At 48.2% G+C, this 27,153-nt stretch overlaps 1 protein-coding gene across 4 annotated transcripts in view; it reads right to left on the reverse strand.

Annotated features, from left to right (window-relative positions):
• Positions 1 to 1,458: 1,458 nt before the first annotated feature.
• ITSN1 (intersectin 1) overlaps positions 1,459 to 27,153 on the reverse strand; it is a 223,017-nt gene continuing 197,322 nt past the window's right edge. For all 4 annotated transcript variants that reach the window (XM_082723504.1, XM_082723503.1, XM_082723499.1 and 1 more), the window contains 8 exons: positions 25,885 to 25,983; positions 20,921 to 21,088; positions 17,067 to 17,279; positions 16,035 to 16,156; positions 14,730 to 14,812; positions 14,333 to 14,416; positions 13,395 to 13,568; positions 1,459 to 11,623 (listed from right to left, as the gene is read on the reverse strand). In XM_082723504.1, coding sequence (XP_082579630.1) covers positions 11,475 to 11,623; positions 13,395 to 13,568; positions 14,333 to 14,416; positions 14,730 to 14,812; positions 16,035 to 16,156; positions 17,067 to 17,279; positions 20,921 to 21,088; positions 25,885 to 25,983 — 1,092 coding nt within the window. In that variant the 3' untranslated portion in view covers positions 1,459 to 11,474. The remainder of the gene's footprint in view (positions 11,624 to 13,394; positions 13,569 to 14,332; positions 14,417 to 14,729; positions 14,813 to 16,034; positions 16,157 to 17,066; positions 17,280 to 20,920; positions 21,089 to 25,884; positions 25,984 to 27,153) is intronic.

Here is a 27,153-nt window from a genome sequence, read left to right on the forward strand (position 1 = left end):
CGGGATTGTTTAAATAAATTACGGTACACTCAGACAATGAGATACTATGCAGTCCTTAAAAATCAAGTTGTGGAAGAATATATATATTCATAATGTAATACATAAATATATGTACACACACACACATATGACTTAAAAGAAAGCAATCAATAAAATAGTAGTGAAAAGATTTATATAAATTACATAATTGGGCTTTGCCTTGCATAAGGGAAGTGCTCAATGAATATTAGCTATTAAGTAGTATAAGAGCACCTTGGGACACCCGGGTGGCTCAGCTGGTTAGGCATCCAACTCTTGATCTCAGGGTTATGAGTTTGAGCCCTGTGTTGGGCTTGACACTGGGCACGGAGCCTACTTTAAAAACAAAAACAAAAAGAGCATCTAGCACACACACACACACACACACACACACACACACAGAGCAAGAAAATACAGGAATGGTGAGCATCAAAATGTTAACATTTATTTTCATGTGGAAGAATATCTCCATGAACTGATTTTCTTTCCTTTGTACTTTTCTGTTTTTGCTGAATTTTCAGCATTAACAAATATGTCTTCTATAATTAGCAAAAAATAAATATTCTAGAATAAACTATTTCCTTGATTATGCTGGCTCCTAAACTGGGTTAAATAGGTATTTATTCCTTCTGCCCTCTGAGCTATGCAAGAGGCACCTTATCAAGCTCAAAGAGAACTAGATATAGTTTGGAAAAGAAATGCATTATTTTTTTTGTTTATGATGAGATTTAATTTATTTTTTAAAACCTCAGGAAACCAAGGGAAGGGCATAGGATTTTTAGGTTTATGAAAAATGGAGCCTCCTGGTTTAAAAAGGGTGAAGACATGCTGTTTTAGTGTGCAAATTTTTTTTAATGTGCTCTAACAATGCAACTGGCATTCAAGCCAACCAGAGAGCTTAAAGGACTGATTCATATTCAGAGAAACCAGTGATGAAGTTGGGAAGAATTACCTTAAAACCAGATCAGAAGAAAATGTTATAAATCATTCCCTAAAATTCAGATAACAACAAAATTCAGTATTGGGTTTGCTAATGGTGCCCAGAGCTAAAACTCAAGGCCCTGAACACAGAGCTGTTGGTGTAGGAAACTTCACGGAAAGCCAGAGTAATACTCTGAATGCCTTCATAAGACAATCCTAGCTTTCTGCTCCCCTGTCCGCACCCCCGGTGTTTCTTCCCCCACACCTCACCGATTTCTCAAATTCTCAGAAGTACTCAGTACTGGGAAATCGAGTTCTACTTGGCACTAACATCTGTCTGAAGAAAGCATAGGAAGGCTCGTTGGTTTAGTTTGGTTTTAAGTTTGGCTTTCTTTCCACGACTACCTTATCCGTAGGAGAAAGAAGAGCACAGGAAGAGAAGCCATTTGCAGAGCTATCTACTTCCTGTCTGCTCAGAAAGGAGGTGGGACCGAAAGAACCCAAAATAATCCACCGTGACAGGGTTGGCTTTCTCACTTTATTCATGAACCATGTGAATTTAAACCATCCAGGTCAAAATGAACACAGAGCTGTTTTGAAGAGATTGTTCTTTTTAGGTTCAAGATACACAGGAATAGCAAACTGTACCGATGTCGCTACTGGTTTAAGGGAAAAAAATCAGTTACCATAGGCTGAGTCGGCAAAATTGAACATTGCATACACAATAAGGTGCCGAAGGGACACTCAAATAGCAGAAATAACCTCATCTTCTTTTCAACAAACGAAAAAAGCGACCTCGTGTTTTGGCCCTGCTTCATCAAACCTTAGACAGATACACATAATTCTACAATTTATGATAGAGTCTAATAATGTTTAGAACTCCATAGACATTACATATCAGACAATATAGTCTCCCTTCCATGGAAAGTTAAATAGTACCATTATTTGGCAACAGAAGTATATTACAGTCAACAGGACATCCATGGCGGGGTGGGGGGGACTGGTCTCACCTCCACCCCCACCCCTACCAGGGAAGGGTTGTGAGGGGAGCGACATGCCACCAGCACTATGACCCATTTGTCACTGGAAACACAAGGGACTCATTCAGACTGATACATTCTTTTCCAAACAGGTAAAGGCTAACCAGAGCGGCTTGTAAGCACTGCTGGGCAGGACCTTCATGCTCTGGCTTCTCCTGTCCCCCAAGTTTTCAAGACAACTAGGGCCCGAGAGGTACTGACTGACTGACTCGTTCCCACTCACAGCCCTATTGCTGCCCCAGCCAAGAGGGCGTGGTGCTGAGGAGGGTCAGCCCCCGTGCTGGGCAGAATGGACCAGAGCTCATCTGGTTCTGCTGGCTGGCCTGGGATTGGGCTCCTCAGGCCGAGCTTGAACAAGATCTCTGAATGGCTCCATCTTTGGGACCAGAGTCAGTTACATCCACATAGTTCCTCAAGGTGATTTGCAGTTTCCTTCTATGACTCCACAGATTCCAGAATCAGCACCCCCTGAAGTCCAGGAAATCCCGTGGACTCCAGTGTCCCCCAGTCTTCAGGCTTATCGATAAGGGACTCCAACCGTCGGCTAGCAGCATCAAGAAGCACACAGCTAACTGCTGAAAGACCTCTTGAAAACCCAAGCTCACACCCCCCCCACACAGCCCTACACTCTCCATGGCAGGGACCCAGACACAGGGCCCCATCTTCCCAGAAACTAGCTAATGTCTCCACTGCATCACTTCCGATCAGGGAAGTCCAGCCACCTCCAGAAATGACTACCGAATATGTCTCTCGGGGGTTTAGACATTGAGTTTCATGGGACCATGTACTCCCATCTTTCCACAGGGGGCCTGCAGGGACATTCCTGGTGGCCAGTCTGTCCCCTAGAATCAGCCTGGACTTCTGACCCTTTTCTGGGAAGATAAGGAAGGCCTCTTGCCCCTGGGATCTCCGTGAGGGACACAGGCACGTACGGAGGCTGCTGTGCACACTTCATTCTCCAACCCACCCAGCTATGCAACAGGTGGAGATGGTGAAGATGCCCCAGGAAATTTCACTGAAAACACGAACACCAAAGGGATATGTGCAATCTATCCAGAAAGAGAGCTGTAAAGGGTGATCTGGAAGCCAGGGGCAGGGCACCTCCCTTCATGTTCTGAACTCTCTAGAAGGGTGTTTGGTTCAGTCTTGAATACCTGACCAAACTTCCAGAACTTCTAGAAGCCTCTGTAGTACATGGATCTGATGGGAAACAGGCTCTCAGTCCTCTTGTCACTTCCTGATACAAAACCCTCCAGAATGTTACCTGCTCAAATCAGTTTTTAATGAAACACCAAGGTCCCATCTGAGGTCGTAGCTAAAGGATGCTTGTCATTTTTTCACACCACCCCTTTCACTTCCATTAATCATATTCTCTGTCCCCAAAAATGACTTCTTTGAATATCTAACATATGCAATTCATATTTTCTTTTGAATATAAGAAATTTAGTTGGGCTGAACCCAAGTAATCTGATTAAGCATTTTCTACTCCTGGAATAGGTTTTTATTTTTTTTTTTTTCTATAGTTCTATGCACTTAAATTAGATTCCTAAAATACTCTCATATACATACAGAAAAATAATCTCTCAATGACAAATCACATTTTACAATAACAAGTTAAATATTTCGACTACAGAATCTGTGTTAGTTTATGCAACATTGACCGGCATAGCCTCTTCCATACCATATGTACATTTAGTTAAGGACATTCCCAAAAACACACAGCAGAGATTTCAAGACAAACCTTTTTAGGAGCATAACTTTTTCATGTTATGTGGTGGAATTCTGCATTTTCCTTAGCCAGAAACTACCAAATGCAGAAAACCAGATGCCAAGAGCCGATTATCATACACAGGACATTTTGTTGTTGTTGTTGTAGATTTCTCACGTATATACATGTATTTACACATACGCTGACCACCTGTAGATGTGAGGGTACAAAGCTAATGTAGCTAAGGCAATACAACATGAGTTACATGCTTGCCAACTTCCCAATCTACGCAGAGTGGGGAGGAGGGGGCCAGGAGGTTTTGGACTTCAGCTAGCTGGGTTTCAGCTGACATCACCTGAAGTTGGCTTCACAGTTCAAAGACACTTGGACTATTGGCAATGTGTGTTTTAAACGCATGTGTACAAATAAATATCATTACCAAAGATCCTGCCAGCATATCTGCCTTCTGACACGTGACTATCTAGCAATAACGTTTTAAGGACGCTGATTGGTAAAATGCCCATCAACACGTTCGTTCGAGAAAAATGATGCCAGCACAATGCTAAGTCAATGCCTCTGGGAGATATTTTCCGAGCTTTCAGGAATGTGGAAGACTGCATTACGTGGCGAAACAAAGCTAGAATCTGCTATTTCCTTCAAAGCGAGGCAGTCACTTCCACAAGGATGAATTTGCAATGTCTGTGCAACTTTCTGTCAACATTTTTACTTAGCAAGCTTTCTAATCCCAGGACAGAACTGGGAAACAGAGAAGATTATTGCTCTGTGTGTGTAGAAATGAGACTGATTTGACAAGAACCAGCAGAACCACAAAGGTTTTGGAGGGTCGGACCCAGTGCAAGACAAAGAAACGAGAAGCTGCTTTGTGAAAGAAACTCACAGCAGGTGCATGGCGGGAGGATCGAGTCCAAGATCGTCCGCCTCAAGAAGTTTCTACAACTTGAGGCTGCTCACACAGTGGGTTTTCTCCTCTTTCCTGACCTCTCCAGGCTCCAAAACTATCCATGCGACCCAGCCGGGAAGCCCTGTCTGGAAGTTGCCCGGGACCCTGCAGCTCTCTCTCCAGGAGATGGCCTTGGACCAAGCAGCGTCCAGTCCCTGGGGAAGGGACATGAGCCCTTCCCCCTGGCCTCCCTGCTTCTCCTGACTCTCCCCTGGATGGTCCTTTGAAGGCAGAGGCTCGGAAAGCCTCTCTGTCCTACTAGAAAAGGGGAGAAAAGTCCTCAGTGGCCAACTGAAGATCAAAAGGAAGGATTTCATTTCAAATCAGTGGGTTAGAGGCTCTTAGGCCTCTGGGCACCTTGTGGCAGGCCCTCGCAGACGGGCCAAGAGATGGACAGGTGACTCCCTTTCTGGCCCTGGGGCGCAGCCGTCACCGAGGGGCTCGGGTCTTGTACCCTCTGATTAGCCTAGACCATCTGTGCTTCTGTGAAATAAAAGCAGACATTTTCAAAAGCACTGGCACCCAGCTCCCCACAACCTGCCAGGAGACTTTCCAAAGAAGACAGAAGACAAAGCCGCACCCGCTCCAAGACCAACTGAAGACCCAGCGGGCCCAGGGCCAGCTTCCTGGGGGTGTGATCTATGCCATCGCGGGGGACTGTGTGCTTAGAAGGGCCCACGCTTAGTTTAATTCTCTGCTGTCACCGCCTCCAAATTCGTCATAATTTTCAATAACGGGCTTCAGATTTTCATGTTGTATTTTTCATGGGGCCTGAATGCGCCGACGGACTGTCGGACCCATCTGTTCCCTTGTTCAATCCACGTATCTTCATTTCTCCTAGTGACACACACACACCCCACCTATGTATCGCGTGCACACCACACACACAGATCACACACAGCACACACATTCACACACCGTCTCACACACCACGCGCACACACAGAGCACACCTCACACACACACCACAGTCTCACACTCATGCTATCCTCTCACGTACCACACACTCATACACCAAACACACTCATACTCTCATACACCACACACTCCTACACACACTCACAACAAACCACACACCCTCTCACATACATACCATATACATTTACACACACCACACACTCACGCTCATACTCTCCTCTCGCAGACCACACACAGCCCTCTCACACACACACACACACCACACATCGTCACACACCACACACTCACACTACCGTACTGTCACACACTCACGCTCATACTCTCCTCACACACCACACACACCCCACAGACTCACACACATACCACATATACCACAGACCACACACACACACACACATCATACACCACAGACACTGCCGGCACGTATACCACACATTCACACACACTCATGCACTCACACACACACCCCGTACACACCCCGCACAGCGAGCTTCTGTGACCCCCACCAGTGCTCTGCGTCTGAATTTCAGGAAGTCTCCTGGAGAGACTGTTCTCCAGTCCCAGTAAAGACCTGACTTCTAGAACCTTCGTGGGAGAGGACGCCTCCTTGGGGGGACGGGGGGGGCGGGGGGCCTCCAACTGCCACCCGAGACCCCCGGGGAGCCGGGTCTCAGGGACTTTCACAAACCAGATGCGAAAGCTGAAGGCCTCCCCCCACCCCACGACCAGCCCCGGCACCACGGAGCGGCAAAGGGTCACCAGGTACCCCGGGGGCGCTGAGACCCCTGCCCACGCCTGCCACCAACTCTTGCCCTCTTCTCACCACCCTCGGTCTGGCCCCGGGATTTACTCGAGAGGCCGGTCCCGGAGCCACAGCCGGTGGAGCCAGAACCCGGGAGCCCCCCCCCACCCCCCCGCGCGCGACCCGCCGGTTTCCAGGAGGGAGATCGCCCCCTGGCGGCGACAGTGGGGAGAAGGGAAGCCGCGGGCTCCTCCCCCAGACGCCGCCGAGCCTCCCCACCTTCTCCGGTTCCCCGGATGACGCTCATCCCGAGGGCCCCCCTTCTTTTTAGATAGAGAAACAGGAGGAAGCAAGCCATTTGAGCATAAGAGGCGAAATGCAGAGAAACAGAGCTTTAGAAACTCAGCCACACAGGAATGTTATTTTTTTAAAGGATGAAAGTACAAAACCAGTGTTCCTAGGAGAAAAAAATCTCTACTCCTCCCACTGAGTAAAAAGAATCCCTGGTTACTGGTTAGTTCTCAGGAAAGAGCAGAGAAACGCTCCATTTTTTTTTTTTCAAGGTTGACCAAACGAGCCCACTTCTGAACAGTCTTACTTGGTGGGCTTTGAATACTAAAATAGTCACACTATTCAAATGACAGTAACACTAGAAGCTGGTATAGAAAGTAGAACGGAATCCTATTAAAAACAAACTCACAAAACCCCTGACATACAGTAGGGGCAGATTTGCCCTGAAATACAACAACCACACATGGGGTCCCCAAAAGTCAGAGTAAGAGGGTTCCTCTACATGGACGAACTGATCTGCCTGTCACTGATGCAATTATTTAGAGGCGGAGATGAATTTTTACAAGCACTGGGTGTCATTTAAATAACATAACATCAGATCCACAACTAGACCACAGATACCACAGAGACAAACCTCTCTACTCCACCTCCCAGTCCCCTAAGACAGAGGCCTGGAACAGCATGGGGACTTCCCGAATCCGAATAGTATGCTACTAGCATTGCTACTAAGAGATCACAACCCAGAGCTAAGACCTTCCAACGTGGGGGAATCTGGGTTTCAATCCTCCCGAGAGAGACCTGTTAAACGTTTCTAGCCTTCCCTTGGAGGAAGATTTCCATGCTTATCAGGAAGATATCCTAGCTCCTGCAGACATCAGGTGATGTACCTTAATTGAGCTCCATGACCTACAAACACATCCTGGATCTGACGCCATAAAAGGAAAGTTCTACCTTTCCTCTCACTCAAATAAACAGCCATTTTCCAAGTACAATCAACAGGCCAACTTGATTTACAGGATATGAAACAGCCCGCACAAGGCATGACTCAGGGCACTGCCAGGAGAGTGTTGGCTGCTGACCCAACTTCCCCGCAGGAAGAGGCATGTCAGCACCTCAGGGCAGGAAGAGAAGGTGGTGACACCTTCCAGGTGTGACTTTGACCGAATACCTCATAGGGTAGCTCCGACCACAGCGTCTGAGGGCTTCACTTCGTCACTGGCGTCTGGTACCACCAACTATGCTCTTCCCTAGTAGGAACTCGAGTTCCTATACTGGAAACAAAGAAGGAACATCCGGGATCCTCAGTTTCCCTCACCTCACCTTCCGGCCCAGGAGGCTCTAACTTAGAGAGCAGGCCCACCTGGAGTGAGCAGACCCTCGGCCAACCTCACATTCACCTCACGCTGGGAATGACCCTGCTTCCTCTAGACTGTGCCGGCATCCATTCCACAGTGCTCCTGTCTGCAGGAACGTTCATCTCCACCCTCGGAAAGAGAAAGCAGGCAACATAAAATAAAAGGCAAGAAAGCACGTGAAATAACATAAAAAAAAAAAAAACCCACTAGCAGTTTCCAGCAGAAATTCTTCAAGTTGTTAAGCACAGAAACAAATTTTCTTCTATGAATCAAAAGGTCCCCCCAGCTCAAAGAAACTATTTGGAGAAAAGATAGAGAAGGCTTTTTCTCCTACCAAGCGGTGTGGCAAACTCTAAAATAAACTCCCAAATCTCCAACCTTTCTGATAAAACCAGAAGCACCCCATCCATTCGGCCCTTGTTCTCCAACCCCACTGATTTCTAGAATGTTCCCACACTGTATGGTCAGTGGCTTATGAATGCACCAGCCAGCTCCCAGAGAGACAGCTCCCAGAAAGACTGCCTGGTCTTGGGTGGCAGACCCGCATTCACCCTTCCCCAGGGACTCCAGCCTTGTCCCTTGGCCCCAAGGGTCATCCCTGATGACCCTCGCCTAGAAGAGTCCCCTTTCCAGAGTCAGGCGAGCCTGGGGTCTGAATGGACAACCCTCCAGGCTCTCCTGGTTACAGCAGAACCTGGTTCCAAGACATGCTGCCGCCTGTCTGTCTGCCAGGAAACACAGTATCAGCCAGAGACACCCTGCCCCAGAGGGACTGGCTATGGTCTGTCCCTTCAAGAGAGCTAGTCTATGAAAAGCCCCAGTCCTCAGGCTCCTGAGCTCAGCACATAGCCTGTGAGCAGAAAAGCCCCTTGCTGGGCTAGAGGAGGTCAGTGCAGCTCAGAGAAGAAGGGAAGCTTGCAGGGCGTCTGGAGGCCTGGGAACAGGATGCCAGGATACAGTAGCCTACAGACACCCTGCGTTTGGAAGCACAGAGCTAGCAAACAGATCGCTTCTTGGAAAGAGACATCATCTCTAGGGAACAGAGCCCAGGTGGCCAAAAAGGCAGAAGTGAGGGATAGAGGTCAAAGAGACCCTGGGCGCTGCCTACTTGTCTCTGTCCCCCCACCAGTATGACTAAGGAGTCACAGCTGGATCTGAGGACCAGGTTAACTCATCCCTAGGTAGGTCTGGTCGCCGTCCAGATTACACCAGAGAGGACAAGGACACTAATCCATAATTACTACCCTGGAGGAACATCTCAGGGATGCTTAATAGAGTCACTTGGGAAAAAGAGTCACAGACTGTGTTTTCATGCTACATGAATTCCGATCATGGGATGCTGGGAGTGGGTGACCTTGCAGACCTAAAAGGGTTACAAGATGCTTGTCACTGTTCACGTCACATCCTACCTGCCTAAACAGCAATGACCGGCATGACACACGAAGACAGCCAATGAAGGAAAGGCCTCCCCAACCAGAAGGAAAGGGATGGGAATGGTTATCCAAAACTACCCCATTTTACCCATCACGTACATTTTGTCTCTACCATAGAACATGTCCTTCATAAATACACTGAACAAATTGAATTAGTTACAGAAATAGGAAAGCGTGAGTTGTGTGTCTACTTATAGATTTAATTTCACACAGTTTCTTAACAACGGTCAGAAAATATAAACTTAAAGTGGTCTAACTGTATTTTCTTCCGGGGAGTGGTAAACAAACCCATGCCTGAAGTTAAACTTGGTCTCTAACAGGGCTCAGTTGAAAGTTGCTAACTAAAGGGTGTGTCTGTTTGTTTTTAAAAAATACTTGTCTGTTGTTCTCGATACAAAATTCTACACTATCTTCAATAAATAAATAATAAAGTGTTTCTTAAAAGTATGAAATGTAAACTTTGTTGCCCTCTCTAACACACACACTATTAAAAATTGCTTGGAATATGACAGGGCTCTTATGGGAAATTACGACACTATGCATTCCATTCCCAGCAAAGTGGAGAGTCGGCCACTATGTTGACGCTACCCTTTATAAAGCACTTCTACGACCCTAGTTAAATTCTAAAAACCTACAGTCAAAGAGAACACCATCTAACACAGGAAAGCTAGACTCCAGTACCAAGAGAACATGCAAAGAACATTTCATGACCACGACACACTGGGATTAGGAGGACATTCACATGCGAACAAAATACGACCCACACTCTTCGTTAGCAAATCAAGCTATTATCTAGTTAACCAGCCTATCTCCTGGCATTGAAGGGGGAAAAAAATCAAAGAACTCAAACCAAACAGTTTGGCACATGGTCATACACTCCCGACTCTGGCAACAAGCACATGTATTTCCATTGCTGAGAGATTGGTTGTGTGTGGGAGAGGAGGGGAGAGAGTCTTGGGTCTTCCTCCCTTGATCTGTGAGGCTTGGGTGCTCCTCCAGCTTCTCCCCACACCACATAACAAAGTTCCTTCACCTTCCTCCACCCCACTTCCGGATTGTCACTTTTCTTCTTCGCGTCTTGGGGACATCTTTCTTGGGAACATAGCAAAGACGGCTGCTGGAATTCCCCATGACAACCAGGATTCAGCACACTCCCGCAAAAACAGGCTCAGAGCTGGTCAGCGGCGATTCCTCTTCTCATGAAACACCACAGGACCTCCAAGCCAAAGAGAACTTTCCAGCTGGGCTGGCAACCAGGACCCAGTGGCATCGTAAAGAAGCCTTTCAGAGGATCTGCGGTGATCTAATCCAGCAGAGTCGAACTTTGTAGATAACACGCCTCCTTAGCCATCTTCCAAACGTGCTGGAAATCAAAATGGAATCACCTGATAGTAGCTAGTGATAGTTTTCATTGACATCTATCAATAAAAGACCTGGAGGGGACTGGAATGGCTCTAACAGTGCACCTGCTAGAATCGTCCATGGACCAGCTTTTCAAAGAGCTAGCACGCTCTCTGATCAGGAGACCATCTCCCCGAGTGATCGTATTCAGGGCAGCATTTCAAACAAGGTCCCAGCGGGGAAACGAGACTCTGGGGCAGCCACAGGACCTTCATAATAATTTCTAAATACACAAAGGACCAGGCGTTCTAGATCAACGGGCCTATTCAGGGACCGGTGGAGATAAGAAATAGGAGCGTTACATGAGTTCTCCAAAAATACAGACATTGCATTTATAAATCTATTGTACAGTAACCAGACCCACACCTCAGGCCCAGGGATGGGCCCAACTCCCAACCGTATCTAGCTGGGGGCTCTGGGATTTCAAAGCTCCTAGAAGCCACGATGAGACCAGCAGTGAGGACAAAGGAAGACATTTTGTTTTTGTTTCATAAAATGGGAAATTGTTTGGGGGGTGGGGAAAGATTGTCAAGAATTATTCCTAGAAGTTTTGAGGGGCCTGTCTTCACTGTCCCTTTGCCCTGTGGCTGAATGTCAAACGGTGGTTTTAGGGAAGCCACACCATTTCCAGATTGCACCTGCCGCCGCGGGCTGGAAGTCGGCCAAGCACCATGCTGGGCCCACTCCCTATGGCTCATCAAACAACTGTAGGTCCAAGCGGACCACAATCTCTCCTGTGGGAACTTCGTGCAGCAGGAGACACTTTGTAACTGGGCCCTTGGAACCCTGGTCCTTCTTGATGTCGGCCACACGGATCTCTGTCCGACCCAAAAAATCTGCAAGGAGAAAAAAACACCGTGCTCAAAGAGAGAATTCCTTTACGTCAAGGCACAGAAGGCATTAGGAATTTCTCAGCGAACCGACACACTCTCCCCTCTTCCAAAGGAGAAGTAGGTCCATTTACAGGAATCCATGAACTACAATGACAGAGCATAATTTTTAAGTGGAGTACAAGAAAAAGAAAGAAAAAAAGGTCACCAGGGTGGGGACAAAGTTGAGCCTAGAAGTAGGTAAAAACAGAGACTATGCCTTTCCCCACACCTGGGCACCTCCAAAGGGCTATAAGCTTCCCAGGAGGCAATGCAACATTGGACGTCCTATCAGCAGGACAAAGATTGGAAAGTAGTATCTCTGTGGGTTCAGAAGGCACATTCGTGATGTCACATCCTTTTCAAAAACGTCAAGGATGGTGAGCAAGGGCTGGTCCTTCCTGTGCCCCTGCATGAGCCAGAGAGCAAATGGGAGGTGTGGGAAAGGAGGCTGCAGGCTGGGCGCTCTCGGCATCGCTTTTCGTCAAATACGGAGCATCAGTAGGAGAGCAGATGTGAGTATGTTTGAATACATTTGAAATGCTAGGCAATTACAGGATGGTGTGAAATGGTCCTCCAGACCATAATTTATTCCTCATTTATTCATTGAGGAATTCCTTATTGGAATATACTATGTATGCCCCGTACTGGAAACAGCCTTATTTCACGGTCCCATTTAAAATGTGGGAATCCCAGACGTCTGGGTGGCTCAGCCAGTTAAGTGTCTGCCTTCGGCTCGGGTCATGATCCCAGGGTCCTGGGATAGAGCCCCACACTGGGCTTCCTTCTCAGTGGGGAACATGCTTCTCCCTTCCCCTCTGCCCCTCCCCCTCACTTGTGTTCCCCCCACCCAAATGAATACATTTTAAAAAATCTTTAAAAAATAAAATAAAATGTGGGCATTGGGGGTGCCTGGCTGGCTCAGTGGAAAGAGCGTGTGACTCTTGATCTTGGAATCATGAGTTTGAGCCCCCTGTTGGGTAGAGAGATTGCTAAAAATTAAAAAATAAGCTTTAAAAAAATTTTTTAAAAGATGTGGGATTTTTTTTCCCCTGGGGGGACAGATACAGCTTTATTTTGTCCCTATGTTCATTTCATGGAAATAATCTCCAATGTAAGAACAACACTAGGATTTTCAATTTATGCCCTAGTGGAATGAACACGGTGTCGTGATACTTCACTATTTAAAACAACCGTAACAACATCCAGTCTCAAACCTTCACTTACCAGAATAAAAACTGACAGTGAAACACAGTAGGAGCCCAGACGTGAGAAATGGCGATTCCAACCCTTTGATTAACCAGACATGTCGCCCAAAGGGCACCGGCTGATCCTTACCACACCTGTTGTGAGCTAACGTTCTTCTGGCTCGACTAACCCCTTTTATCCATTGTCACTGTGGCTTTTGGAGAAGAACTCAAGGTCTGGGCTGAGACTTTGGGGTATAACCTTTGTTGTAGTCTCTAGCTTTGGAGAAACATGGGACCATAGTCTTTCTCTAGGGTGGCTGGACCACTCTGGACCACGCACGCTTCGTCTACTTTCTCTGAGATGCCGCAGCATCCGTGAAGACCCCTTTCTAGAAGAGGCTGAGTCTTGTCTTATGCCAACCTCATATATCTGGAGGGAAGCCCCAAAAATTCTGCGCACCAAGTTCCCAGCTAGAAAGCAATTTCCCCACAAAAGCTGAGTGACAGGGAAGGAAGGCGGACACCGCAGGGGGCCATTCTCTACTCACCGTCTGGAGAGAACTGGTCCCTCTCAAACACGGTGATACACAGGACTTCCTGCTCCAGGTCTTTGATGAAGAACTGGCAGTTGGAATTCCACTTGGGATTCAGAGTGTCCTGGATGGTCTTGGTGATGTGACACTGGGAGCCCATGGTCACCTCACAGTACGGGTTACTCTTTCCTAGAGTGGACAGAGTCTGCTGGACTCACACCTGGGTGCAGGCTCTCCTGGGCGTGGCAGGGCAGCCTCCTCGCCGCAGTGGGCAGCAGCTTCCCTCCGCGCCCCTCATTTTTATCCCCTCCCATTGCCACATGTGATAAATGACATAAAACGGAGAATCTGGGGCACCTGGGGGCTCAGTCAGTAAAGCATCCACCTTCAGCTCAGGTCATGATCCCGAGGTCCTGGGATCAAGCCCCTCGTTGGGCTCCCCGCTCAGTGGGGGGTCTGCTTCTCCCTCTGCCTCCCCCGCCCCACTCACTCTCTCACTCTCTCTCTCAAATAAATAAAATAATATCTTTTTTTTAATTTTTTTAAAATTTTTTTAAAAAATTTTAAAAATCTGAGTGAAAACTGCCACCATTCAGCATCACACTTAAACCATGATACTTAAATATTTCTAACACTTAAATCATTAGATGAACGGACTTTAAATCTAGGCCTTTCCAGTCTCCTTGCTAGAAGCTTAGGTTGCGTCACACCCAAGGTGAAAGGGCAACCGCTCAGATCTCTCCGAAAAGCAAAACGGTGGGAAGGATTAAATTGAGAAAAAAAAAAAAAAAAAAAGGAAAACCACCCTAGGTTTTCAACAAGTGTTAGAAAGACCAGTTCTGGAAGGAAATTTAGGGTCATGGAAATAGCTCGTTTGACGCCACGCTGGCCCGGGGGGCTTACAGGAAAGGCTTCGGCCACCCCCCGTGCTGGAGGGACTTCGGGGTCCTTACCGTGTGACCGACAGGGCTTCAGCTCAATGCCTTCAACAACATTCACCATCAGCCTTCCGATACCTGTGGCCCTTTGGGAGCGGACTGTGACGGCAGGAAGGGGAAGGTAAGAGGCTTCAGGGAGACACGCTCCCCACCCCTGTTTGCCCCAGGTCGGTTTCACGTAGCTGCCTCCCCCCATCTTCCCCTTACAGGCTGGCTTCCTGGCTCTCGGAATGTACGCTCCGCCCTCATCCTGCACCCCACCCTCCCTCTCCCCGACTTCCACCCTTTCTCAGGCGCCCCCCCCCCCCGCCCCCTCCAGACCCATCTTTCCAGCTCCGAGGACACCCTGGGCCCAACCTTCAGTGTCCCAGCTTGGCAGGAGGCGCGGGCCCTGCCGCTGAGCGATGCCTACCCAGGTACGCCTTCTCCCGTTTCTTTTTCTCAGTCTCTATATAGAGTTCTGAAGCAGCCTTGATTTTCTGCACCCAGGCCGTCCTTGGGAAGAAAAAAGACAGAAAAGTGCCAAACAGAACTCAGGAAAAAGCTTCCGGGGCTGTTCGAACTGAATCTCCAGGATCCTATCTGCTTTGTTCCTTTGCGCTTAACGACAAAGGATGGAAAAGAAAGTCCAGTTTTGTGTCAAACGGTGCTAATAATTATTCCTCCCTTAATGAGGAAGGGATGAGTAACATTTTTATTGATGTACTCGACCTGCCTTGGCTTTAGTGCCCTGGGAAGAGAGGTGCTGTCCCAGAGATGTTGGCATACACCTCCCCCTCCCTTATTGAAAAGCATCCCGGGGGGCGCCTGGGTGGCTCAGTGGGTTAAAGCCTCTGCCTTCTGCTCAGGTGATTGTCCCAGAGTCCTGGGATCGAGCCCCGCACCTGGCTCTCTGCTCAGCAGGGAGTCTGCTTCATCCTCTCTCTCTGCCTGTCTCTCTGCCTACTTGTGATTTCTATCAAATAAATAAATAAAATCTTAAAAAAAAAAAAAAAAAAAGAAAGAAAGAAAGAAAAGAAAAGCATCCTGCATTTGCCCACCCGAAGATGGCCAGAAGGGTCTCTCACAAAACCATCCAAAGGAAGGACAAAACCGTTTCCCAGAGAGGGAAGCACTTTACATGGAAAAGCAAACACACTCTGGGAGAAGCACTTGGGCATAACGCTTTCTCCTTCATTTTTCAAAGACCCATCTGCACCATAACTTTGGCCAATTTTCTTGCTTGGGACAAATGTTCTTTGGAATGTTGTTGGCCTTGTGTCAAGTTCACCCTCCAGAAAAGATCTATTTCATTTGGCTCTAGGGCCCAGTCTTGAATACGCAATTGAAGCAAAATACCCCCGTGCTCTGGGACCCAGAACATCTGCCCAAGTGAGCCAGCTGAGGTGGGGCTGATCCCCAGATTGCCTTCCTCTTGGCTTCTGGCAGCTGGGAAACCTTGGGAAACGTGAACTCAGAGAATGATGAAAATGTCTTTCAAAGAAATTCGCAAGCAAAATTAGTTTCAATTTGTTTTATTTTTGAAAAAATCCACGCCACGTGTTAAACTTTTGAGAGGCTCTAGAGACAAGGATTAAGATCTTCCTCCTGTCCCTCCAGACAGCAGTTACTACAAGTCAAGAAATGTTGGGACCTGCTGATTCATTAAATGTCCTACGTGCATCCTGCCCCCGGTGGGGCCCTGGGCACCCAGGACCTGGGAGGTAGCAGGTCTTACCTTTCATTTATGCTTTCGGCTCGGAGGGTATAGACGCGGTCGATGTGGGAAATGTGGAAGATGGGCTCATCTCCAGAAGGGTCCGTGGGCAGTTTTACTAGAACCTCATTCAGGAAAATAGGCTGAAAAGCAATACACCAGGCATTATACAACCAGACTGGGACTCTGTTTCAGTGAACGATGAGCGTGTGTGAGCTTACGTGCACGCGTTCCAGTAAATTAAACCGTGTTGTGTGTGCACGCGTGTATGCGTGTTCCAGTCAACTCTACTGGAATGATTTTGTATTAATATCAACCTCATGTATTACAAACCATATGTAGGTATTTTTGCCTCCTCCATTTTGCAGGGGTTTTTTTTTAGGTCCTTCAGAAGAAGACTTGACCGGTCTGTTTTGGCCCTAGCAAATTCTAATCAGCAAACAGTCTCCCTAACTTCACCACCAGCCAACTCCCTCCAAAGATTTTCCTACAAAGTTGCTAGTGAAGATCCCCATAGGTACGTTGTTCTTTTCCCCACAATCAGGCTAACTGCCGCTTCAGAGAAAATTCTCCTGTAAAAACACGCCCACGCAGACAAATTTAGGAAAACGGTACCCTGTGACACAAAGACACAGAAACACAGCTGTGTACATCAGAGCAGACCTAATAAACAGCAGAGGGACTTTCTCCACACGCTGACTGTTTGGATCGGCTTTTGCTGGAAAGGGTGAGGGGCACAGATGTTCCTTCCAAGCTACACGGAGAAGTTTGGAGGCGGGGCTGGGAATGACCTTGACTTGAGACCTGCCAGCCCAAGTGCCTTCACCTAGGGACCCACCGTGGTGGCCACTTGGAAGCTAATAGATATTTCATTGGTCGAGTTGAACATCATTCCTCTTCTGCGAGTGCTTGGTCACCCTAAATCCTGGCTCACCCCTTTGCCTTCGCCTCCGAGCTGCAGCCCCCAAACCCTGCTAAGACTCTGAGGCCTTTCAGGAACTTTCTACTGCCCCAAGCGGCAGCCCCGATGTTGCAACTGTGACTCGAACTTACTGTTTTGTACATTTTATACAGCAGGTGAGATTTGGGACTGAAGACCTTGTCGGAGCCGGAAGAGCCCAGGGGTTTTATGATCTGGGTCAGCAGGAGGAAGTCGTTGAAGAGGAAGCCGTACAGCTCCTTGTTGCTCTTGGCCTTGTAGAGCTTCCCGCTGTGCAGAAACTTGCGGGGCCCCAAGCAGTTGGTCACTGAGTTGAACACAAGTTGCTGAGAAAGGAGAAACAAAACCCAAAGAAGACACGATGAAGTGAGGCCTCCTTTTTTTTTTTTTTAATTTTTGTTTTTTCTGAGTCTGAAAGCCCGGACCCTGTCAGAATCTGAGGCTGGGCTCAGCAGGCTTGTGTCTGAGGTTCAAGTCCAGGACTGACTTGAAGAGGTCAGGCAGTGCCCTTTTTTTTTTTTTCCCTTGATTTATTTATTTGACAGAGAGAGATCACAAGTAGGCAGAGAGGCAGGCAGAGAGAGAGAGAGAGGGAAGCAGGCTCCCTGCTGAGCAGAGAGCCCGATGCAGGGCTCAATCCCAGGACTCTGAGATCATGAGCTGAGCCGAAGGCAGAGGCTTTAACCCACTGAGCCACTCAGGTTCCCCAGGCAGTGCCTTTCAGAGCCAAGGAGTCAGCATCAGTCAAAGACCCAATTCTGTGGATTCCAAGGGTCCAGATGAGCCTTGAGTATAATTCCTACTGCTTTCTCCCACGGGATCCACTAGGGTCTTGGGGTGATTGGGGCCCCTCTCCCTCTTATTGATTGGGAAATGGGAAGCAGGAAGAAAGTTCTGGGGCCTCTCCCACCTCGATAAGTATGGGCTGTGTTCCAGTCGAGGGCATGAACCTGCTCCAGGGACAACCCCACACAGGCTCCCACAGTCCTTGAGCTTCTGGAAAGCAGCAACTGCTTGCATGATTCTAGAGGACACCTCCTACTTTCCCAGGTGTGGCTAGAGTCCAGGCCCCAGCACGTGGGTGACTGTAAAACTTGGGGGTGCTGAGTGACGCCTCAAAGGCAAGCAAGCGGACACAGCGTCGGCGCGCATTGAATCTCGACCAACTCCCTCGTCCTGAAAATGGGAAGGGGACTCTTCCTGCTGCTTCCCGAATCTCGATGTTGGCTCCTCCGGCTGCGGAAAGCCGGCTCTATCATCCCACTGGACTCTCCCATCTCCTGTGAGCAGTTTTGCAAGGGGCAGAGGGAGACTGAGGCAGAAAAATGAGCCCATAAAGACTCCCTTTCTTGGTAGCCAGAGGAGAGACTGAGGGAGGGAAAGGCCACAGCTGTCCCAAGCAGCAATATGATCCCAGCAAGTGTCAGACCCTAACAGGCCCCACCTGCCCACCCGCGGGTCCCCGGGGGAGGCTCCCCCAGCAGTCTTCAAGGCCCATACTCCCTGGAGCTACGAACCCTGTAGACCTTCCCAAGGAGAGTACTTGTGCAGCGGAGACAAGGTTCACACCATGTGTCCCCCAAGAGATGTTGGTGGTCCCCCATCCCCTTCCATCGTGGGGCAAAAAATCAGCAGCACCTTTGTGACTAGAGACCTATAGACATAAGGAAGAGTGGCCGCCCCACTCCACTCTTGGGCCCAAGGAGGGAGGAGGGTCTCTGGGAGAGCCCAGAAGACTGAAGGTGACACCCCCATGGGAGCCTTCAGACGGTGTCCTTGCCCCTTTGGCACTCTGAACAGGAGTCTGGAGGTCCCCTTTGCTGGCCAAAGGAGAGTTTAAGCCATGTGGGGACAGACAACGGATCCAGAGAAGGCAGCCTGGGTCACACGAAGAGGACGTCATTAGTTCATCCTACTCCAAGAGCAGGGCCGCTGCGGGGCCAGGCTCACACTGCATATACGTGAATGGGGAACGGTCTTGACGTTTCTCCATCTGAGGCCAATAATGCCCAAGATGGTGTGTATTTGAAACTTAATCACGGGGACCAGTCCGGATCTGGGCCAGGAGACAGAAGCCGCCTGATGGCACCTTTGAGACTCGGGGAAGGACCCCTTTCCAGAGAGCACATGGCCACGTCCTGCTGCCCGGTTCAGAAAGCTGTCGAGGTGTGCCGCCTGCAGATCGAGTTACACTCCTCTGTGCTTGCTTCCCTGGCTTCCACTTGCCATAACCCCTTCTCATCTATTGCCCTACAGATGCCCAGCTCGGCTCCCGATGTGCCCTCCCCTGGGAGGCCCGCCCCCTCCATCCCTTCCTGGACAGACATCATCATCCTTCAACACGTAGCCATGTGCCTCCTTCCCCCATGCTTCCCTGAATCCCCACCGTGCCCCGGTGACTGTCCCTTCCTCCCGCTTGGTTCCCACAGCACCCTCCTTCTGCCTTCCCAATCCTATTTTCTGGTGAACCCTGGGTTAGCTCCCCTCCCCCACCTCCTCCAAAACTGTAGAATGGGGGAAGGCAGAGGTCACATCTTACTGATTCTCATTGTCCTGGGTGTTTAGTACTGAGCCATGGTCCTCCAGCAGGTGTTCTAGAAAGGTCCATTGGAGGGACCAACGGAGGAAAGCACAAGTGAGCCAACCAACCAATGAATGCCCCTGGATTGCGTATCAACACAGAATTCCAAAATGCATTTCCACGAGGCTGTTCCCACAGCTCTGTTTATCGCGCACCTAACGCTGGTGGGGCAGGTGAGGAGCCCGTGGTGGAGACTTCCTCGGCGAGTGACTGCCTTCAAAGTACTGGGAGAAGGAAGAAGCCACGGGGAGAGGGGACGAGGGGGACACATTCTGCCTGGGCATTCTGGTAAACCCTGGTGAATGGCGCGTGCATGTGCGTGTGTACGTGTTTGCGCCATGCAGCGGCAGAGAGAGAAAACAGAGAGAACCAATGAAACTGAAGGAAGCGTAAGTGACGAGAAAAGAATTAAATACAAGAAGAAAAACTTCTGTTTCTGGTGGACTACGTGCTCTGACACATCCAGTGAAAACTTTCAGAACTGAGTAAAAGATAAAAATGCACTTTTTAAATGCAAGCAAATTGATAAAAAAAAAAAAAAAAAGATATAAAAAGTCAATGTGTAGAGGCGCAAAACAGAATGAAAATGTGTACCCCGGAAGATAAGCAAACCCCAACGCCAGCTTCAGCCCTGAGAATCTCTCTTGAATCTGGTGACCTTGAGCTTCCACTTCAAAGGTCAGGGGGAGTGAGGGAACCCCGCTATGTATGGAGGGCCCACGTCAGCGGAGGGCTCTAACGGAGACCGACACAAAAAAACTCACTCCCGGAGGAAGAATAACAAGTAAACTCAAGCACAGAAGGGACGGACTAGAAGACGGGCTCCTTTCTGACCTTGGACTAAGTGGAATGAAAACAAACAAACAAACATACCTGAGAATTTGCAACCACAAGGCAGCCCTCGCCCAAATCCGCTAAGACCATTCACACAGCAGTGTGACCCCCAAACCCCTCTACATTTGATTTGGGGTCGCAGCGCTGGTAGCAGCCCTCTAGGGAGGCAAGACCGCAGAGGTCCCGCGGGGACAGCTCCAAGGAACCGTCCCTCCCGCAGGGACAGAGAAGCGGGCGTGCGCAGTGACAGAGGAGCGTCTCCGGAGCTGTGGGTAATTGGAAAGACCTGATTGGGAATATGGGGGGATGTGTTTAAAGTGTGTTAGCAGATGGATGAAAAGCGGGGCCCCCTGTGCAAGAGCAAGGCGCAGGAACGGAACTTCGGAAAACGGAAATAAAGAAGTCAGTGGACAGGTGGAGGGCGGATCAGAGGCCGGGGGAGAAAGAAGGCGCACGCGGTGGCCCGGAGGGGACAGCGCACGATCCTGCCAGCCCCCTCCTCCTCCAGGCTGGCCGCCAGGGCTCGGCTGGGGTTGGGGGGCGGGGCGCTACCTCAGACAGGCCTTCACACTGCACATGCGCCTGGATCCACTCCAGCCGGTCCGAGTTCTCCTTCTCCCGCACCCCTTCGTTCACCTGCGAGCACAGCTCTTCCGCTTTCTCCAGGGCGTGCTTCAAGTGGCTGTGGTCGGGATGGTTTTCGGGGGTGTTTTCCAGGATCTACGGAGGACACAAACAGCGGCCTCAGGCAGTGCAGGGGGGCCCAGCAGAGGCAGGGCGCGGCACCCACCTTTCTGGATGGGTGCCCACGGGGGGAGCTGCCGCTCTGAGCGCCCAGCTGCAGCCAAGACAGGAGCAAGACAGCCCCCCAGTTGTTGGCAGAGTCACCGGGCGGGGAGGCGGGGAGAGGAATGCTACATTATTTAGACTCGGGGTTTGAGGACAGCAGTGGCTGCAGCCGGGGTTATAATGCGCCCTCAGGGATTTTCCCCTAGAAAATGGCTCTTTTCCTAGGTCTGCTCAAGCTGCAGGCATCTGCACACCTCCGGAACCGCGCCCTAAGGTGTGCATCTGAGCACAGGTGCGGTTTTCTGTGTAGAACATGCCCAGCCAACGACTACACCTCCTGCACTAACATCTGGGCTCTGCCAGTAACCAGCCACGCATGGGCCAGTCTCCTAAATGTTCTGAGCCTCAATTTCCTTGTATGAGAAGGGGGGATGCCCCATAGCCCTTCCTTTATAAGGTCACCTGGAGGACTAAATGATTTGACAGAGAAAGATAGATTTGACTTCGCAAAGTCCCTGGCCTTAGAAGGTGCTCAGTGAATGAGAGCCATGACCATCAGATTCTCCAAGGACTCCGAGGACATTAAAAGCAGCAATGCAGAAAGGTTGTGAGCCAGTTTGGGAATGCACCAGAGGATGTGGAAGGTGTACCTGCCTAGGCCTTGACCACACACAAATAATTCAAATGGAGCTAACCTTGAATAATATCTCACCTCAAAGGTACCCTTTGGTTTAAAGTCCTAGGGAAGCACCTAAATCGAGAAAAATGCTTGTTCTGGTCCTGCCTCCACCAATCGGCAACAAAAGCCCCCCTCTCCCCACGCTCTACCCTCCCAGCCCTGGCTGTAGCTAAGATCCCTCTGGGAAGTCCTGATGCCTCATCCCCAACCACATCCCTGGGGGTGGGACTCTGGCATAGGAATATTCTAGAGCTCTCCAGATGATTCTAATGGGCAGCCAGGTCTAAAGACTACAGCTCTAGACTAGGCGCCCACACAGCTGGCTTGTGCAAATTCATTTGTTTTGGTTTTGGTTTGGTATTGCTTTTGTTTTTTTCTTCCAATTTATTTAAACTAAGAACAACAACAACAAAAATAGTTCACCCATGTACACCACCCTCTACCCCTGCTTCTGGCAACCACTAATCGGTTGTCTGTATCTATGAGCTTGGGGGTTTTCTTTAGTTAATTGTTTTTAAGATGCCGAATATAAGAAAGATCATATGGTATTTGTATTTGTGTCTGAGTTCTATCACTTAGCATGATGCCCTCAAGGTCTATCCATGTTGGCACAAATGGTAAGATTTCACTGTTTATTTTTTATGTCTGAAACATATATATGTGTGTGTATATATATATATATATATCACATATGTTGTATGTATATAATACATTATGGAATATTGTGATTGATATATATTATATATATATAATGAAAATTGTGATATACATATATATCACATTTTTATCCATCAGTGGACAGTCAGGTTGTTTCCATGTCTTGTCTACTGTAAATAATCCTGCAATGAACATGGGGGTGCATGTATCTTTTTGAATTAGTGTTCTTATTTTCTTCAGGTTAATACCAAGAAGAGGAATAGTAGATTCTTCAAGAATCTGTTTTCCGTACTGGCTGCACCAATTTCTATACCTACCAACAGTGGACAAGGAATCCTTTTTCTACGTCCTTACCAATGCTTGTTATTTCTAGTCTTTTTTTTTTTTTTTAAGATTTCATTTATTTATTTGAGAGAGAGAGAAATATCGAGAGAGAGCACGAGCGAGGCAGGGTGCAGAGGGAGAGGGAGAAACCGGTTCCCCGCTGAACACGGAGCCTGATGCTGGGCTCCATCCCAGGACCCTGGGACCATGATCTGAGCCAAAGGCAGATGCTCCAACAACTGAGCCACCCGGCCTCCCGTCTAGTCTTTTTTTTATAATAGTTATCCTAACAAGTGTGAGGTGATACTTCATTGTGGTTTTGATTTGCATTTCCCTGGTGATTAATTACAAAGAGCATCTTTTCATGTACCTCTAAGCACTGTGTTTTTAGAAAAGTTCCCGGTCATATCCTCTGCCCATTTTTAAACCAGATTTTTGGTTTTTTGCTATTGTATGAGTTGTATGAGTTCTTTATATATTGTGGATGTTATCCCCTTGTCCGATATATGATAGATACATAGACAAAGATAGGTGATCCATGTATATTTCAGTACTGACGTACCTGCGGTCTAAAATGCGTTTACCAAGCTTACACCATCATTTGCCTTTCATTGTTGTTCAGGATATTTTGTCACATAGAAAGTTTTAAGAAAAATGTTTACGCAAATAGTATACGGTCACATTCTTGATCTGCAAGATCCAAACAATACAGAAGTACATAGAGCAAATGTGAGAGTTCCCTTTCACTATCCTCCCCAGAGGTAACCATGCCAACAGGCCAAATGGCATCCCTTGAACTCCTTTTAGATGCTTTCCGTGTATTTAATAATAAATACATAGTTTTTCCTCTGTTTTACAGAATGAACTACACTGTAAGATTGCTCGTGGAGGTTTTTGGTTCTTTTTTTTTAACTGAAATGGCATTTTCTGGATGTCATTCCATGCTAATACATAGAAATCTCTCTGTCTTTTTTTAAAGATTTTATTTATTTATTTGACAGAGAAAGAGAGGGAGGGGGAGCAGCAGAGGGAGAGGGAGAAACAGGCTCGCTGCTGAGGGGGGAGCCTGACGTGGGGCTCGATCCCAGGACCCTGGGACCATGACCTGAGCCGAAGGCAGACACTTAACCGACTGAGCCACCTGGGCACCCCTGAAATCTGTTTTTTAAAATATTTTCAGGAGCACCTGAGTGACTCAGTGGGTTGGGCCTCTGCCTTGGGCACAGGTCATAATCTCAGGGTCCTGGGATGGAGCCCCGCATCAGGCTCTCCACTCGGCAGGAGGCCTGCTTCCCCCTATCTCTGCCTACTTGTGGTCTCTCTCTCTCTGTGTCCAATAAATAAATAAAATCTTTAAAAAATATATTTTCAGAGTACAGATCTACCACAATTTATTTGCTCTACTTAATATCTAGGTTGTTTCCAGGATTAAATTTTTTTTCAAGTTGCTCCAAGTCTAATCTTTTAAGTCTCTATTCTCACTGCCATGCTAAGAATTTCTCCACCTCAACATCATAAACAATATTTCATCTTAGTACTGCTGTGGTTTTTCACATGTATCTTATAACTGGCCACCTTTTAAGAATTCTCTTCTTGGTTCCACTGTTTTTCAGTTCATTTTCAGGTCCTTTAAAGGGCAGCAATCGTGTTTCTGCAAATAATGATAATTGCTTTTTCCCTTTTTAATATTTATGACTCACAATCCTTTCCTTCTTTTTGTCCCTCACCCTATTGGCTAGATCCAGAACATTTCCAGCTCCAATGTACAATTAAATATATTGGGGGGGGGGAGTATTGAGCCAATTAAATAGTAACGGTCAGATTGGAAGAGAGGAAGTGGTAGGTTGAAAGCCTGATTCAAAATGAATTATTTAATCCAGCCAAGGTGGCCACAGTGTACTTTGTGGTGCCAAGCTGGGGTTGAACAGAGGAGATGGCTTATGTAGTGGGAGATGGGTTACTATCAAGGGTCTGAGCAAATCAGTCAAGTAAAATATTGAGGATAATGAGAGGCAGGTTTCTCAGAAAAGGAGTTGTAAGTAAAGAAAGGGAGAGTCTAGAATCACCTCCGTAGTATGAGATTAGAACAGGAAGATCAGTGTGAACTCAAGGGTTTTAATACGCATTATCTGCATGGATTGATCTAGAAATATAAATGTAGGTGCGTATACTTACACAGATGGAAGTATGTGTGTATGAATTTAATATACATACACATATTTCCAGACTCTGCCACTGAGAGACCCAAAAGGCAGTAACACCCCAGCAGCAATGAGAACACCAGTGCCCAGACCTGAGTTTCTAAAGTCTCCACTAAAGGAAACCAGATCTAAACCCTCTCTCCACTGGGACCCCTGGGTGGCTCAGTAGGTTGGGTGACTGTCTTCGGCTGAGGTCATGATCCCAGGTGCTGGGATCGAGCCCCACGTTGGAACTCAGCAGGGAGCCTGTTTCTCCCTCTCTCTCTGCCTGCTACTCTGCCTGCTTGTGCGATCTCTCACTCTCTCTCTCTCTCTCTCTCTGTCAAATAAATAAATAAATAATTCTTAAAAATATTTAAAAAAAAAAAAAAGCTTCTCTCCAGGAGCTAGCGCCCTTGTGGTTATATATTCCCAGGCTCAGACGCTGTTTGGGTCGGCTCACTCATATTACAGATAGAAACACAGAAACCCCATGTTTTTTTTAATCTTTTGGTATTGGCTCCACAATGGCTTTCTGAAGAGAGGTGGTAGGCCTGACATTTCTTTCTCCTTCTTGCTGAGGAAAGTGAGGCATGAAGGCATTAGACCTCAAAAAAAGAAAAGATCCAAAGACCCGAGCTTCCATTTTCCAGCCTAGGAGGTAAGAGCGGCTTGGTCACACAGCTGAAGACTGTATATTATTAGCTCTTTTCTCAATAAACAGCTTTTTCTTTCTGAGTTACCAAGCAGATGCTTCCACATCCCCTCGGTGTAGGATTCTACACAACAAATACCAGGAGCGTTGGCGGTGATCTTGCCCATGACCCCGGATCCCTGAAATACTGAGAGAACATTCCTCTGCTTGAAAAGCCAAGAGGGATACTTACATTTTTAATGATCAGTGGGTATCTTGTTACCCGTTGCATAGGCTTCAGTATGAAACTAGAGAGTGGCATCCCTTTACACCGAGGGTCCATTGCCAGCCTCTGAAATGAGAGAGTTGTTTAAATGTGTTTGAGAAATCTGCCAAAGCCAGTCAGGGACATCCAGTCCTGGCCCACCACATTGTCTCATTTCTGTGGATGAGAACAGAAGAACCTGGCGTTGGAAGGGCCTGAGCTCTTTTCCCAATCCAGGATGATGGAGATTGGAGACCCACGCCCTCCCCGGGACACACGGTCCCCCCCCTTCCAGAGATGATCTTCTGGCTCTACAGAGAATATTTCTTCTGGATATCTGCCAGACCTTCTTAATAATCACAAGGATAAGAAGAGACACGAGGCTGTAGAGTTAGAATAAAAACTCTTACATCCCAGTGAGGCCAGAAGGGTTGAATCTCGTCATCCCGTTCAGACGGAGCCCGCACCTGCCAGTGGGAGCCCCAGGAAGGGGGGGACAGGGCGCTGGGACAGGAGCGGGGGAAGGACTCCAACCTCAAGTCTTGCGGGTTGTCCCCATGCTAGACCATCTGTCCCTTTTGTCAACTTGACTGGAGGAAAGAGTCCTTCTGTCCCCAAAGATGATCCCATCCGTAAGGCACAGGGATTATGTGGTGTCCCAGCTCTCAAAGGCGCTGTCCAGGTTTAATGCCTTAGAAACGGGCAGCTGCCATGACCAAGGCCCCAGGTCCCAGGACATGTCAGTGCTCGAACTTGCTCCAGCATGGACAGCATCATTCCAGGGACACCTCATACATGGCAAAGGCATGTCAAATGCCCCCACCCCACCCCATAGGGATGAGGCGGGGAGAGGTGATGAGGGAGAGGAAACAAGCCCCCTGCCCTGGTTGGTGTCAGCATTTCCCTCAAGTTCAAGTGCATCCAGGGATGAATTCATCCTGCTTGTGCCTCAGGGAGCACCAGCCCTTGGCTGAAAACCCAGGTAGCCCAGCATCTGCTCTGCAGTCTCTAGACCACCCTGGGCCTACTTCTTACCAGTATTTCTCCCCTTCAAATGACTTTAGAATGCCCCCATTCCTTGGCTAGCAAATCAAAGCATTTAGTGTTGAGAAACACCAGGAGAAAAGGAAAGAACAAGCCTGTGGGATGCTGCAGTCAAGGCGAGATGTCACAATGATGATTCTAACACGTGATTATTGGGGAGGAGGGAATGGCCTGCTCCCAGATGCACGAGGTACAAAGAGAAGCCTGCCGTTA

The sequence above is a fragment of the Mustela nivalis genome (genome assembly GCF_964662115.1).
Source record: "Mustela nivalis genome assembly, chromosome: 1".
Classification (NCBI taxonomy): domain Eukaryota; kingdom Metazoa; phylum Chordata; class Mammalia; order Carnivora; family Mustelidae; genus Mustela; species Mustela nivalis.